General features: G+C 44.3%; 1 protein-coding gene across 1 annotated transcript in view; it reads left to right on the forward strand.

Moving 5' to 3' along the window:
• The window catches only part of ASB18 (ankyrin repeat and SOCS box containing 18), a 68785-nt gene that overhangs the window by 50074 nt on the left and 5365 nt on the right, over positions 1 to 13346 (forward strand). The window contains exons 5-7 of the mRNA XM_021710733.1: positions 2340 to 2512; positions 2602 to 2722; positions 5217 to 5319. Of these exons, the coding sequence (XP_021566408.1) occupies positions 2340 to 2512; positions 2602 to 2722; positions 5217 to 5319 (397 nt within the window). The remainder of the gene's footprint in view (positions 1 to 2339; positions 2513 to 2601; positions 2723 to 5216; positions 5320 to 13346) is intronic.

Below are 13346 nucleotides of genomic sequence, written 5' to 3' on the forward strand. Positions count from 1 at the left end.
CGACGCCTTCCCCAAGGTAAGGCGGGACCCGGCCGGGCTGGCACGCACCATCCCTGCAGCTTTGCACAGCAGAGACCCGGCCCGGGAGCTGGGTTGCATGCGGTGCTGTCGGACTGTAGGGGGCCCAGGCACACCCTGGAGACTTGTTAAAATGCAGATTCTGATGGTGGGCGGGGTGGGTCTTGGGTGGGAAAGTCTGCATTTCTAACAAGCTTCCAGGTGAGGATGAGACTGCCAGTCTTGGGAACCACACTTTGAGGATCTAGGGCCTAGACGTCTTCTGGATAGAGTCACTAGAAGATTAATAGGTTGAGTGTCAAGACTGTCTCCTTTCAACGAAGTCACCTGGGGGACAGACGCCAAGCACTTATTTCGATGATGCAGTCATGGCTCAAAATATTTTGGCAGCTCATCTTTTGGAGTAATTTTCAGAACGATGAAAGTCAGTCTCTTGTCGCATCTGGCATTTGATCTGAAACAAAATTACCCAATCTGATCATCCACCTTATTAATGATAGCACCTTCTACGCTTGCAAATTTCTCTCATTCAGTCCTCACCACACTGCTGTGAAATACACGAGGCAGATGATATTCTCGTTCTACCTGGGTTTCAACCAGGTGAAGTGCCCTGTCCAGATCACAGGGGATCACAGGAGATCTGTGGGGACCTTACCCCATTCAGCTGGTTCATCCTTGCAGATTGACTCTGAGCAACTTGTTACTTGGTCCACCTGTCAGATCTGCCCTGAAATAATAATGATAAAGGATAAAGATTTCTCACCAAAGAAAATATCCGTAAGACAAAGTTTTTTCAAAAGAAAAGTTCCCAAAATATTGATTGGGATGAGAGACTGTCCTCCCTAAAAGCCTTCATGGAAAGGACATCATGCCATTAGAAGTAAATTTTGGGTGTGTTTAATGTTAATATTATTCCCATCAACCAAAACTCACCACTCATAGGCAAGAGACATCTTTTGACCTGGTAAGCTTTGAACGAAGAACTGAAAAGCTAATATTCAAAAGGGTAGTATTGTAGATGATCTGAGACAGTAAGATTCACACATTTCTCTCAAATGCTAACTTTGTATTATAGATGCATTCAGAGTAAAGACTGTGTCTATAAAAGGTTGGGTGAACATGGAAAATCTACCAAGACAATACCCTAAGTGTTTCCTTACTTGACAAGCAGGATGACACTTTTCTGACGCTGTCTCACACTCTCTTTGAATAATTCTCTACTAATGTAGTGATTTCCACATGATGGGCTCTTGAAAGGGAAGAAATGCCAGCATTTTTATATTTTGCAACTCTTATCTCTCATATATGTATTTATAATTTGCATTTTAACATCTTCCACCACTAGCAGGCTTAGTTCACCAACTTATAACATGGAAATAAGACTCACCCACTGCCCTTCCAATACACATCATGTCTGCATTAAAACCAAAACCTTTGTCCCATGAAACTGCATAAAGAATGAAGAGAGAAACAGTCTTTACAGGATGGACCACAAGTAGAAAATAACGGAGGCCATTTCTCTTAAAGAAAAATAAAAACAGTCAATATATTTCAATTGTGCCCAGAAACCATTCTTTTTAGCCCGGAAATCATTTCAATTTGAGTGACCGCTGACCTGGTTTTCAAGTCCTAGGGGCAGCGCCACAGGTTAGCGCCTGAACTCTGTCTCCAGGGCTGTAAGGATTTCCCCCCAACCTTGATGTGGGACAGGGCACAGTGCCTCCCCTCTGGGTCCTCAGGGGCCTATTCTGAGATCCCCAATACTATGTCAGTCACAAAGGAATGGGTGCAGTCATCCTTCATTCAGGCCAGGGGTAGGTCTGGGGCTATTTGTTATAGCTCGGGCCAACAAAGCTCCAGTCAGTTCCACACCAGTTGTGGAAGGAGTCGGAGTCTCCTTGAGAAATCTTAAAACCTTGAGGCTTTCACCAAAAAGCATTACCCACCATTGTGTCCCCTATACATAACACAGTGCAGGCAAGTGCAGACCTTCAATCAGTGTTAGCTGAATGAATGAATGAAAGAGATTCCAGCACCCTGGGCAAATCTTTAGAAATAAGGATCCAACCCATCTGCACTGAGATTCTCCCCAAACCTCTAGGGGGCACCTCCATGCCTAGCCAGGAGCAGATGGCTATGGAGACGCATTTACCACTTAGAATCCTCTAAGCAAAGGCAGAAGTGTCTGTGATGTTGTAGCCTTGCCCCAGCACAACCGGAGCAGACACTCTGGAAAGCCTCAGACAGCGTCTTCTTCCACCCAGGCCCCCCGTGAGTGCTCCACCCAGGAAGGGGTCTAATCGCCACGCGTGACATCAAAGGGACAGGCCCGACTCGGCTCAGCAGCCCTGCAGAGTGTACAGCAAACACACCACAACGGGCCACAAAGATGCTCGGCAGGCGCGACTCGGGCGCCATGGCGAGGCGAGCACGGAGCCACCAGCAATGTCACAGAGCACGCCGTCCGTGGGCAGCAGCTGTACTTTAAATAGATGTAAAGAGACACCCATGGAGCTCAGAATTACTGAGGCAAAAGGTTTCACAGCGAGCTTGTGACATAAATCACAGTTCCCCCATGCCCAGACAAAGGCACCGTCCCCACGGCAGGCGGACACGAAGCAGCCATCCGAGCCGTGCGCAGTGCTCTGCCGCGAAAATCAAAGCGGTGTCACAACTTCCGAAGCCAGCATGTTGACAACGCCAGGTCTTTCTGCCCAGTTGACCACTAGTTAACACCAGAAGCAGAGACACGGGATGCCAGGACAGGCGCAGGTAACAGGCCACAGCCAGGGTGGGATTCTGGAGGGTGTCAGGACCGGTGCAGCCAGGTCTGGAGCAGAACAGGCAGGGGCAGAGAAACACACAGACAGACATGACTCCAAACTTGTGTGGCACCTATCACAAAGTGACTTTGTGGGTGGGATGCTTGATCTGGCATCAAGGGCTTTGCTCAAGTTTCTCTCCTTCTGTCCCTTCCCTACCTGGAAGACAAACTCATGAAACAGTGATAAAGCTCTGTTTTATCTTTTTCTGGGAAGCACTGCTTTGCTCATCCCACCTCTTTGAAGAGGACATTTCTGGTTCAACTCCAGAAAATGTTGGCACACCAAAGAGAAATACATTATGTCCATCCCACTCCAAGATGGGATATGACCTCACTAAAGTCAAGGAGCTAAAATGTCGGGTATGGTGGCATGCACCTATTGTCCCCACTGCTCGGGAGGCTGAGGCAGGAAGATTGCTTGAGCCCAGGAGTTCAAGGCTTCAGTGAGCTATGATCTTGCTACTGTACTCCAGCCTGGGTGACAGAGCCAGATCCCATCTCTGAAAAAAAAAAGTAGCAGCAAGACCAGACTCAAACCATTGCCCTCCCCTACCTCCTCCACAGGAACCTCCTTGACTCATTACTGGGTTTAAGTGACCAACTTTACTTGTCCCCTAATATCACCTGACCCACTTCCAGAAGCCTTTCCTTTGCAGTCAGCATGCTCCCACCCTGCCCCCTATTTTGTGCTATTTTCCCAAGGCACTTTCCCCAAATGCCCCCGTGGTTGTTTGTGAATAACTCAAACTTGCCCATCAGCTGGGGAAATGCAGGGACAATACCACTGATGAATTATTTCCCCCAAACCATGCAGGCATGTTTCCCACAGGCATCCCTTCAGTGCTTAGATAATTATTCATTCAACAACCATTTTCTGGTACTGGAGTTACAATGAAGAACAGGAGTATACATATTTCCTGCCCTGATGGAGCTGCCTGTTCCATGGGCCAGACAATCACACACACCAATGTGAGAAGCACTGTAAAGCCAAGGCCCACCCCACCTTGAAAGTGCTGAATGGAGAGTTTGACCTTGCAGGTGAGGGGTGGGGGTGGCAGTCAGAGGCCCCCTTAAGTTACAGTGTTTCATGACGAGTGAACCCAGAGCTAAGGCTATGCGAAGAGGGAGGACAAACATTCCAGACAGCATGGGTATATGTCCTGGGGCAGAATAAGTACTGCAATGTGTGCAGTAAGAAAACAGCAAGAGGGTACTAACTGATGGACAGTTAGACAGGGACCCTGCTAAGAATTTGGGCTTTTACCTTAGGAACAATGGAAATCTGTGGCATCATTCTACGCGAAGGAGGTGACATCATCAAAATAGTGTTTTGGGATTTCTCAAGTGTAGCAAACATCTCAGGACAGAGGGCTGATGGAAACCGCATGCTGTTGGGCAGTCCAGGTAAGAGATGCAGAGAGCTTGAGCAGGGCGGTGGAGGTTGATGACAAGAGTAACAGATACTAGAAACATCTGCAAGTCTCTAGTCTTGCCTTACCTTCTGCACATTAACCGTCCTGAAAATAGAGACCTCATGTTTTCATGTTTTCTTCTTACCTAAATACAGAATTAGGTGAAGTAACTTCAGCTATTTGCCCCAATTTCACAGGATATTTAGTGGAAGAGCCCTGGGGTAGCAGTCGTCAAAAACCAGGGCTCTATTTCCTGTATCCCCAGAGCTGCATGTGGACCCAGCCCCCAGCGGGAGGAGGGAGACAAGAGAGCGGAATAGTGCGCCTCTGTTTTCCTTGTTCTTGTTTTATTTCTCCATCTACATATAAAGCAATGTGTGCCTGTGTGATTTTTCCCCTTAATTTTCTTTCTGCCGCCTCATTAGCTGAAGAGAGCGCGTGTGGACACTAATGACATCAGCATGTCAGAGTAATGTGGCAGCCGCCTCTCTGCAGACAGCAAGGAGGCAGCGGAGATTTTTAAACTGTGTTGGCGTAAAAATAATGAAGGCAGCCAGCTGCCTGGCAAACATGAGGGGGCACGATGCAGAGGGACGGGGAGGGGCAGGGAGCCCCAGAGAGGTGGAACAGAGGAGAGACAGAAAATGAATTCCCAGAGACAGGCAATAAGACTCTGTCACAGTCTGTAACCTGGGTGGGGGGTGGGGTGGGGAGGAGGTGGTGCTTTGGCTCTGAGGGAGGGGAGCTCTTCCCTAGGAGGGGTCCTCTGTGTTGGGGTGACTCTGTGTTGTGTGCGGTCTACAGAGAAGTGACAGGACCAGTTGGAGGGTCGCTGGAGGGTCAAGGTTCACAAGGCCCAAGGAAGCCAGAATGGCCCAGGGTGCCAGAGAAATAGAGCCAGACTCCATCCACAGGGGTCCAGTGTGAGTTGTTCTTAGTGGTGTGATTTTCTCCCAAAACAGAAGAGGGGTGATTGGAATCAGCGACCATTGTGCACGAAGAAATGGCAAGTTCATGGGGCTTGTGAAAGCCAGAAACATCAACACATCAAAAGCACATTGTGAGGTGAAACGTGGGAAGGGCTGAAGCTGGCTGGGAAGATACATGTTTGATTGTGCCAGACCCTCTGTAGCTCAGTCTCTCTGTGCCCATGCTCTGTTTCTCTTTTTCCCTAAAGCCTGCTTAAGCCTGACTTGGTGACAATGATGGATTTTTTTTTAATTGATAATTTAAAAAAAGAAAAAAGAATTGGGGATTGGGAGGTGACCAGATATTATAATTCATATGATGTCAATATTATGCCCAGTTTTAAAAGAGTAAGTTTCTGACCTCTTAAAAGTATGATTGAAGACATAGATGAAAGGAAGAAAGGCAGAAAGGGAGGGAAAGAGAAAGGATTACACAGCAACAAAGTAGGCTCCTGTCTGAGTCCAGGAAAGCCTGACATTCTCTGAGGCTGCACAGTCATAAGTTTCCAGGCAACCAGGCAGATGTTACCCAAAAACGTCAGCCAGACAGTGGAGGATGCTCATGGAGATGCATTCGAGGAGATGGAGCAAAGTGCAGAGCAGCCTGTTGGCTCTACCAAGAAGAAGGGGGCCAGAGGAGGCCTCCAGGTCAGAGCTCAGATCCACCATTTGTGGATCTGGGAATGGGAATGGGCCCGGCCCCCTAACCCCTTACCTCCACTCCGTCCCTCCACAGTTTCCCAAGTGGATAGAGAGCAGGACCACAGACTTTCACTGCATGTTGACAAACCTTGGTTCTCACTTTAATCATAAAAGAACAAGGAGAAAAATTAATGGATACATGAAGGAAAAGGGGACAAAAAAGAAAAGTGAGACAGCCTCCAGAAAATATAGAGGAAATCCATCTCTCTCGCATACAATCCAGAAGAAAATCCAGGAATTGTATGGCATCCTCTATGCAGTGCAAGAAGACATAGCTTCTGTGACCCATGAAAACAGAACAGGTTAAGATGAAAATTCAGCAGGACATGAAAAGAATGATGAAGGAGATAAATTACACCAAGACACTGGGTACAGTGGCTCACACCTGTAATACCAGCACTTTGAGCAGATCCCTTTAGCCCAGGAGATTGAGACCCACCTGAGAAACATAGCAAAACCTTGTCTCCACAAAAAATAATTTAAAGATTAGTAGGGCATGGTGATGCATACCTGTAGTACCAGCTACTTGGAAGGCTGAGACAGAAGGATCACCTGAGCCCAGGAGGTCAAGACTGTGGTGAACTGTGATTGTGTCACTGCACTCCAGTCTGGGCAACAGAGTAAGAACCTGACTCAAAAAAGAAAAATGTTATACCAAGAAAGTAAGAGCACACTCATAGATCAAATTATACATTAAATAAGGAAAAGGCAGCATTATCTCATAAATAAAGACTCAAATCAGTGACATGCATTAAGGTGCCTGTGTATCCTCAGGTCCTTCCCTGCAGTGCCTGTGCTCTGTTCTATATCCTGAAGGGGTAGGGGGAAAGTTCTGCCCCTCTAAGCTGAACTCAGAGCCCCCTATTAGCTGACTTGTGGTTAGGCTCAGCCAGTGAGAGGCGTCAGGGAAATTGGAGTGTGGAGGAACTAAGAAGCCAGGATATTTCTCGTCCATTTTATCTTCCTTGTATAACTTCTCCAGTAGTACTTGCATCTCCTTTGTTACTCCATGAACCACCAGACAGCTCCTCCCTTCGTGACCTCAGCCCCGCCAGGCAGCCCCTGACTTGATGTGGTTCCAGCCTCCACTAGGCGCCCCGTCCTCTGGACTCTGATAAGATCACCTCATCCCATTGTCCCACTAGCTCTGAGAATATTGACAGCTTTCTGTTTTGTTCATCTCTAGGCTGCGTCATCGATTATCATCCCCTCATTGGCATCTCAGCAGTTTGGTTACCTGTACAATCAATTCCATGTGTTAAATTGTCTCTGATTAAAAAACCTAGAGTGGTTTATTTTTCCCTATTGAACTCTGATACCAATTATTTCAGCCACAATTAGCAAAAAACCCAATTCAGACAGGTTTAGATAAGGAAATCTATCTTCTTATCTCACACTACAAGAAGTGAAGAAGTAGCAATCTTCAGGATTGATTGTTTCACTGTCCAGATGATGTCATCAAAGAACCAGGTGCTTTCCAACTCAGCTCTGTCATCCTTAATGAGTCAGCTTTGTCCTCAGAATGATTCCCCCTTGGTCACAAGATGGCTTCTAGCAACAACATGGCCAGCCAGTTTCCTCAGTCATATCCAGTTGCCTTTTTTTTTTTAAAGAAGTGCTGCAAAATTATCTCTGTTTGGCTTAAACCTGCCCTTCCCTGAACCAATAACTGAATGGAATTACCATGATTGGATTAAACTAAGAATCTGGATTGTTAAGAAGTCAACCCCAATGCTCACTGTAAAGGAGAACTGACTGATGTTAATAGCTCTTCTTAAGCACAAAAGAAAAGAACAAAGCCAAGAAACTGAAAGAGAAAGTGATGGGCATGAGAGACAGAGAGTAGAGCGCCAACTCACAGATAAGTGATGTTACTGCAGAAGAGCCTAGAACAAATGGACTCAAAATAATAACCTAAGACATACTAGAAGAAAACTTAGCTTCACTAAAAGTCTTAACTCGAAGTCAGAGGTTGAATGGGTGTTCTCTGCAAATCAATGATGAGAGGCATACATCTATATACGTTCTGGCAAAAATGTTCTAAAAAGACATGAAAAAAAATTTTGCAAAGCATTTAAACATAAAACAGCCTATTCATAAAGGAATAAAAATCAGGCAGGACTCAGATTTTTCTGCTGCAATATTAACATAAAACAATGAAATATCATCTACAAGTTTTAAAAGGAAAAGCTTCACACTAGAATTTTGGACTCAGTCAAGATAACTTTCATTTTGATGACAAAAGAAAGACACTTTTAGATATCAATGGCTCATAAAATATAGCTTTCTGATGTACTTTTTGAAAAGGAAGAATACTTTTATCTATTATTTATCCAACAATTATTTATTGAGTGCCAATCACATACTAGCAACATACTAGGTGCTTGGGATAAATGGATGAACAGGTCAGAGAAAAAAGTACTCCTGCCAGCGTGGAACTTACATTCTAACTGGGAAGATAGACATTAAACATGAGTATAACAAGTAAGCCAATAAACCAGGCTCGGTGGCTCAGCCTGTAATCCCACGCTTTGGTAGGCTGAGGTGAGTGGATTGCCTGAGCCTGTGGGTTCGAGACCTGCCTGGGCAACTTGGCGAGACCTCATCTCTATAATAAATCAAAAAATCAGCCGGGCGTGGTAGCGTGCACCTGTAGTTCCAGCTACTTGGAAGACTGAGGTGAAGGATCGCCAGAGCCCAGCAGGTCAAGGCTGCAGTGGCTGGGAGCAGCCACTGCACTTGAGTCCAGGCAACAGAGTGAGACTCCAACTCAAAAAAAAAAAAACAAAAAACACGTAAGCCAATAAAGGGATAAGAACTATAGAGGAAAGAAGGTGGTGGGAGGCAGTTGTAATTTTAAATTGGGTAGTTAGGTTGAGTGACTTTGGACAAAGACTTGAGAGAGTTGGAGGATCCACAGTGCAGATGTCTAGAGAAGAGCAGCCCAGCAGAGAAGCAGCCTATCAGGTGACCTAAGGCTGGAGTGGGCCTGCCCTGTGCTCAGAACCAGGGGGAACCAGTGTAGCTAAAGGTGAAAAGAGCTGGTGGGACAGTCATTGGAGACAAGATCAGAAGTGGGAGGGGAGGGAGCACTGGTTGCACAGAGTCTAGTAGGACATTGTTTTTATTTTCATTTTTATTTTTATTTTTTTTGAGTTGGAGTCTCACTCTGTCACCCAGATTGGAATGCAGTGGCATACTCCCAACCACCGCAGCCTCAACTTGCTGGGCTCCAGCGATCCTTCCACCTCATCTCTACAATAAACTTCCAACTAGCTGGAACTACAGGTGCGCGCTACCATGCCTGGCTAACTTTTTGGATTTATTATAGAGATGAGGTCTCGCCAAGTTGCCTAGGTGGGTCTTGAACCCCTGGGCTCAGGCAATTCATTCACCTTGGCCTCCCAAAGTGTGGGATTACAGGCTGAGCCACCAAGCCCGGCCACTTGTAGGACACTGTAATGACTTTGACCATTGAAGGGGTTTGAGGAGAGGTGTGACATACCTGACATTTTGTAAAGATCCTTCTGGTTGCTGTGTTGAGAAAATACTTAAGGAGGATAATATAGTGAGAAATAAGTTAGGAGAATGTTGCCATAGTCCACATGAGGGATGATAGTGGTGTGGGTCAAGGGTGATCTAATTTTGGATATATTTTAGAGGCAATGCCAATGGGATTTCTTTAAAGAGTGGATGTGGAATGTGAGAGAAAAAGGAGTCAAAAGTGCCTCCAAGGCTTTCAGCCTAAGAGACTAGAAGGATGACTTGGCCATTCCCTGAGTTGGGGAATGTTATAGATAGAGCAGCAGATTGGGCCCGGGTGAACTAGGGAGTTCAGTTTTTGACTTGTTGAATGTGAGATACAGCCAAGGGGGAATATTGAGTAAGCAGTTGAATCTTCAAGCCCATTGTTTGAGAGAGAGAGATTTGACTGACCTGGAGATAGACTTTCTAGGGTCTGTGGCATGTGGGTGGTATTTAAAGCCAGGAACCCAAGTAGGACCACCAGGGAGTCAGAGTAAACAGAAAAAAGAAGAGGATCAAGGACTAGAAGCCAGGGCAGTCCAACATCAGAAAGATGGAGTGATGAGAAAGCAGCCCAGGAAACTGAGGAAGAACAGCCAGTGAGGTGGGAGAAGAAATCAAATTGTGCCTTCCTGGAGCCAAGTGAAGAATGCATCAAGGTGGAAGATATCATTAACTGTATCCAACATGACTGCTACAGCAAGTAAGGCAAGGCAGAGCATTGACCATGGGCTGTGGCCAGATGGTTGGTGCTCCTGAGAAGGGTGGTACGGGTTAAGTGGTGGGGCTAATGGCTAGTGGGGGTGAATGTACTGCAACCGACAAAAAAGATGACATTAAAGAAGAACTCAGGAATGAGAAAGTCAGTCCCCAGATTCTCTCAACTCTACTCCTAAAATCTATCTCAAAATCTCCTCCTTCATCCCGACTGCATCCTTCGTTTCTCCCCTAGATTGCAGAAACATCTTCTTTAATGGACTCTCTGCCTCCCCTAAATCTTCACATTCAGCCGTGGTGATATTTCTAAAATTAACATTGGATCCTATCACTCCTCCACTCATAACCCCTCAAGTGTTCCCCTGTGTCCTCAAGATAAAAGTCAGCCTCCTTCTCATGGCAGATGATGCTCTTCAGGATCTGGCTCCTACTTTCCTGTTTCATTTCTCAACACTCCCTATGTCAAACTCCGTGCCCAGCCAACATTATTTGTTCCTTCTCACCTCCCAAACTTGGCATAATGTTTTCTCTGCCTAGAACACTCTTCTCCCCAAAACTCTCCATGCCTTTTGTTGGCCTGTTAACCCCTACGCCATAACCAGGGCTCAGCTTGAATGTCACTTCCTCCAGAAGTCTTTCCCTAACCAGCTCACCACCCATCAAAAATACAGGTCTAGCACCTTGTTTTTTTCCCCACCATATATCATAGCACCTGTCTTGTTGTTGTTTGAGACTGTAAGGTCCTGTGACGGTGGAGCTTGCTATCATAACACACAGACATAACACAATCCCTGACTTCTAGCAGGACCATGATAAATATCTGTGGAAGAAATGACTTAAAGTACAGGTGGTGTACATGCAACCCAGCTAAAATAAAGACAAATTAAATAATTGTAAAGCAGGCTACAAAACTAAATGCACATACCAAAAATGATTACAGAAGAATACATAACACAAAATAGGATCATGTAATAATCATAACCTGGAACCAAAACTCCAGATGATACTAAAGAGGGAAAAGAATTGGTCGAGAGAGAGATGTGAGAGAAGGGGCTATGGCATATCAAAACACAAAAAGTACTATTTAGATTTTTAGAGAACTGTGAGTTAATGTTTGGTTTTTTTTAGTTTGAAGGTAACCACTAGTGGAATTTTAAAGAAAATACATACTCCCAAAATATAGAAGATTAATACAAAGAAAATACAAACCTGTATAACAGAACCAGAAAACAAAGAAAGCAACAAAAATCATTTAAAAAATCAAAAAGAATAAAATGACTAGAAGTAAAGCCAAATAGATTATTTATAACAATAAATTTAAATTGCTTAAACTACACTCTTACCAATACAGACATTCTCAAACATATTTAAAGCAAAGTGAAACAAAAGATCAAAGAATGAGCAGAGGTAATTCTGGCAAAAGCAGACTCCCAAAAATATGAATTTTTTTAATCAAGATGCAAATAGAAGAATTCCAGGGAAGTATACAAAATGAGGTGAGGAAAGATTCATTTGCTATTGACAAAGATTATAGTCCATAGTGAAGAGACAACTATTATGAACTTTAAATGCCCAAAAATATTGTGTTAAAATGGAGAAATTGACTGAAAAATAATTTTAGGTAATTCTTAACTCATATTTGTTTTTCACTGATCAAGTGGGCCAAAAAAAAACAGTACAGAAGATCCAAATCATACATGTGACACATGGATATTGATCTTTGGGCCAAACAAACTACAACTACTTCTAGTACCCTCAAAACAGACATTGTTTACAGCCATGCTGCAATACACCAGGAAATTAATAGTAAAACTTTGAATTTTAAAAATAACCATTTGAACCTGTTATAGCACACTCCCAAATAACTACTATACCAATAGTTATTTAATTGCAAAATATTTAAGAAAGACACTGTACCTATGTTTAAAGGAAAATTCATACCATTTTTAAAAATTTTTTTATTATGACTCATGGGGAAAAAATGTTACTAAATTAACTTGGAGCAGTCAATTCAAGGAGCCAGAAAAAGAAAACAGAATGTACCTAAGGAGATGGGAGAAAGGAATTAATAGTGATAACGGCAAAAAATTAATGGATTAGAATATTTTGAAAGAGAACTGATCAACAAAAATCCAGTAGCTGATTTCTTGGGGGGGAAATTAAAATAGACCTCCACCAAAACGAAACAAGAAAAGAACATTGAAAATACTGTGACAGTGAATCTCAAATTAGAAAAGAGTGCTTATTCATAGATATGTTGGAGATCTCTTCCTTCCAGATTTACTCTTCACTTCATGTGGACTTCATTTTAGAAGCTCCTGGCCCTCTGCTTTCCAGCTGGGTTTAGCCAGTGGGGCGTCCCAGGAGGGAGGGAGGGAGAGAGATGTTAAAGGATTTATTCTCTTGGCTTGTTCTCGCCTTCGGGATGGTTGTATGTCCCCAGCCAAATATCGCTGCTTCTGGTAGCACGGCCCACCTGACTCACCCTTCAGGCCCAGGCTCTGCTACCAGCCCCACATTACTGCCCTGACCCTTGTCAGTTCCCCTGCACCTACACCTGGTTAAATAGTCTCTATGTCAATAGACACTCCTGGAATGATCACATCCTGAACTTGCCATCCAGTTTCTCTTGGACCCTGACTGACACATATGCAATGCTAAACTTCTTTACAGTGAAGATTGTTTCCCAGGAAAATATAGATTGACAAAATTGATTTAAGAAGAAATCAAAACAAAATATGCCAATAACCATGAAAGAAATTGAAAATATCAAATTATTACCTGTAACAAAATGCCAGGCTTAGACAATGTCAAATGCAAGATCTATTGTGCCATCTTAATTCCAATAACTATCTACTTTTTAAAATCTTCCTGAGTATTAAAATAATAGAAATTTTGGCCAGGCTTGGTGACTCAGCCTGTAATCCCAGTGCTTTGGGAGGCCGAGGTGAGTGGATTGCTTGAGCCTGTGGATTTGCGACCTGCCTGGGCAACTTGGCAAAACCTCATCTCTACAATAAACCAAAAAGTTAGCCGGGTGTGGTAACACTCGCCTACTTGGAAGGCTTAGGCAGAAGGATCACCGGAGCCCAGCAGGTTGAGGCTGCAGTGACCGGGAGCGGCCACTGCACTCCAGTCTGGGTGATCGAGTGAGACTCCAACTCAAAAAAAAAAAAAAAA

Source organism: Carlito syrichta, unplaced genomic scaffold (assembly GCF_000164805.1).
Source record: "Carlito syrichta isolate Samal-C Ts95f unplaced genomic scaffold, Tarsius_syrichta-2.0.1 Scaffold298871, whole genome shotgun sequence".
In the NCBI taxonomy this organism is placed as follows: Eukaryota; Metazoa; Chordata; class Mammalia; order Primates; family Tarsiidae; genus Carlito; species Carlito syrichta.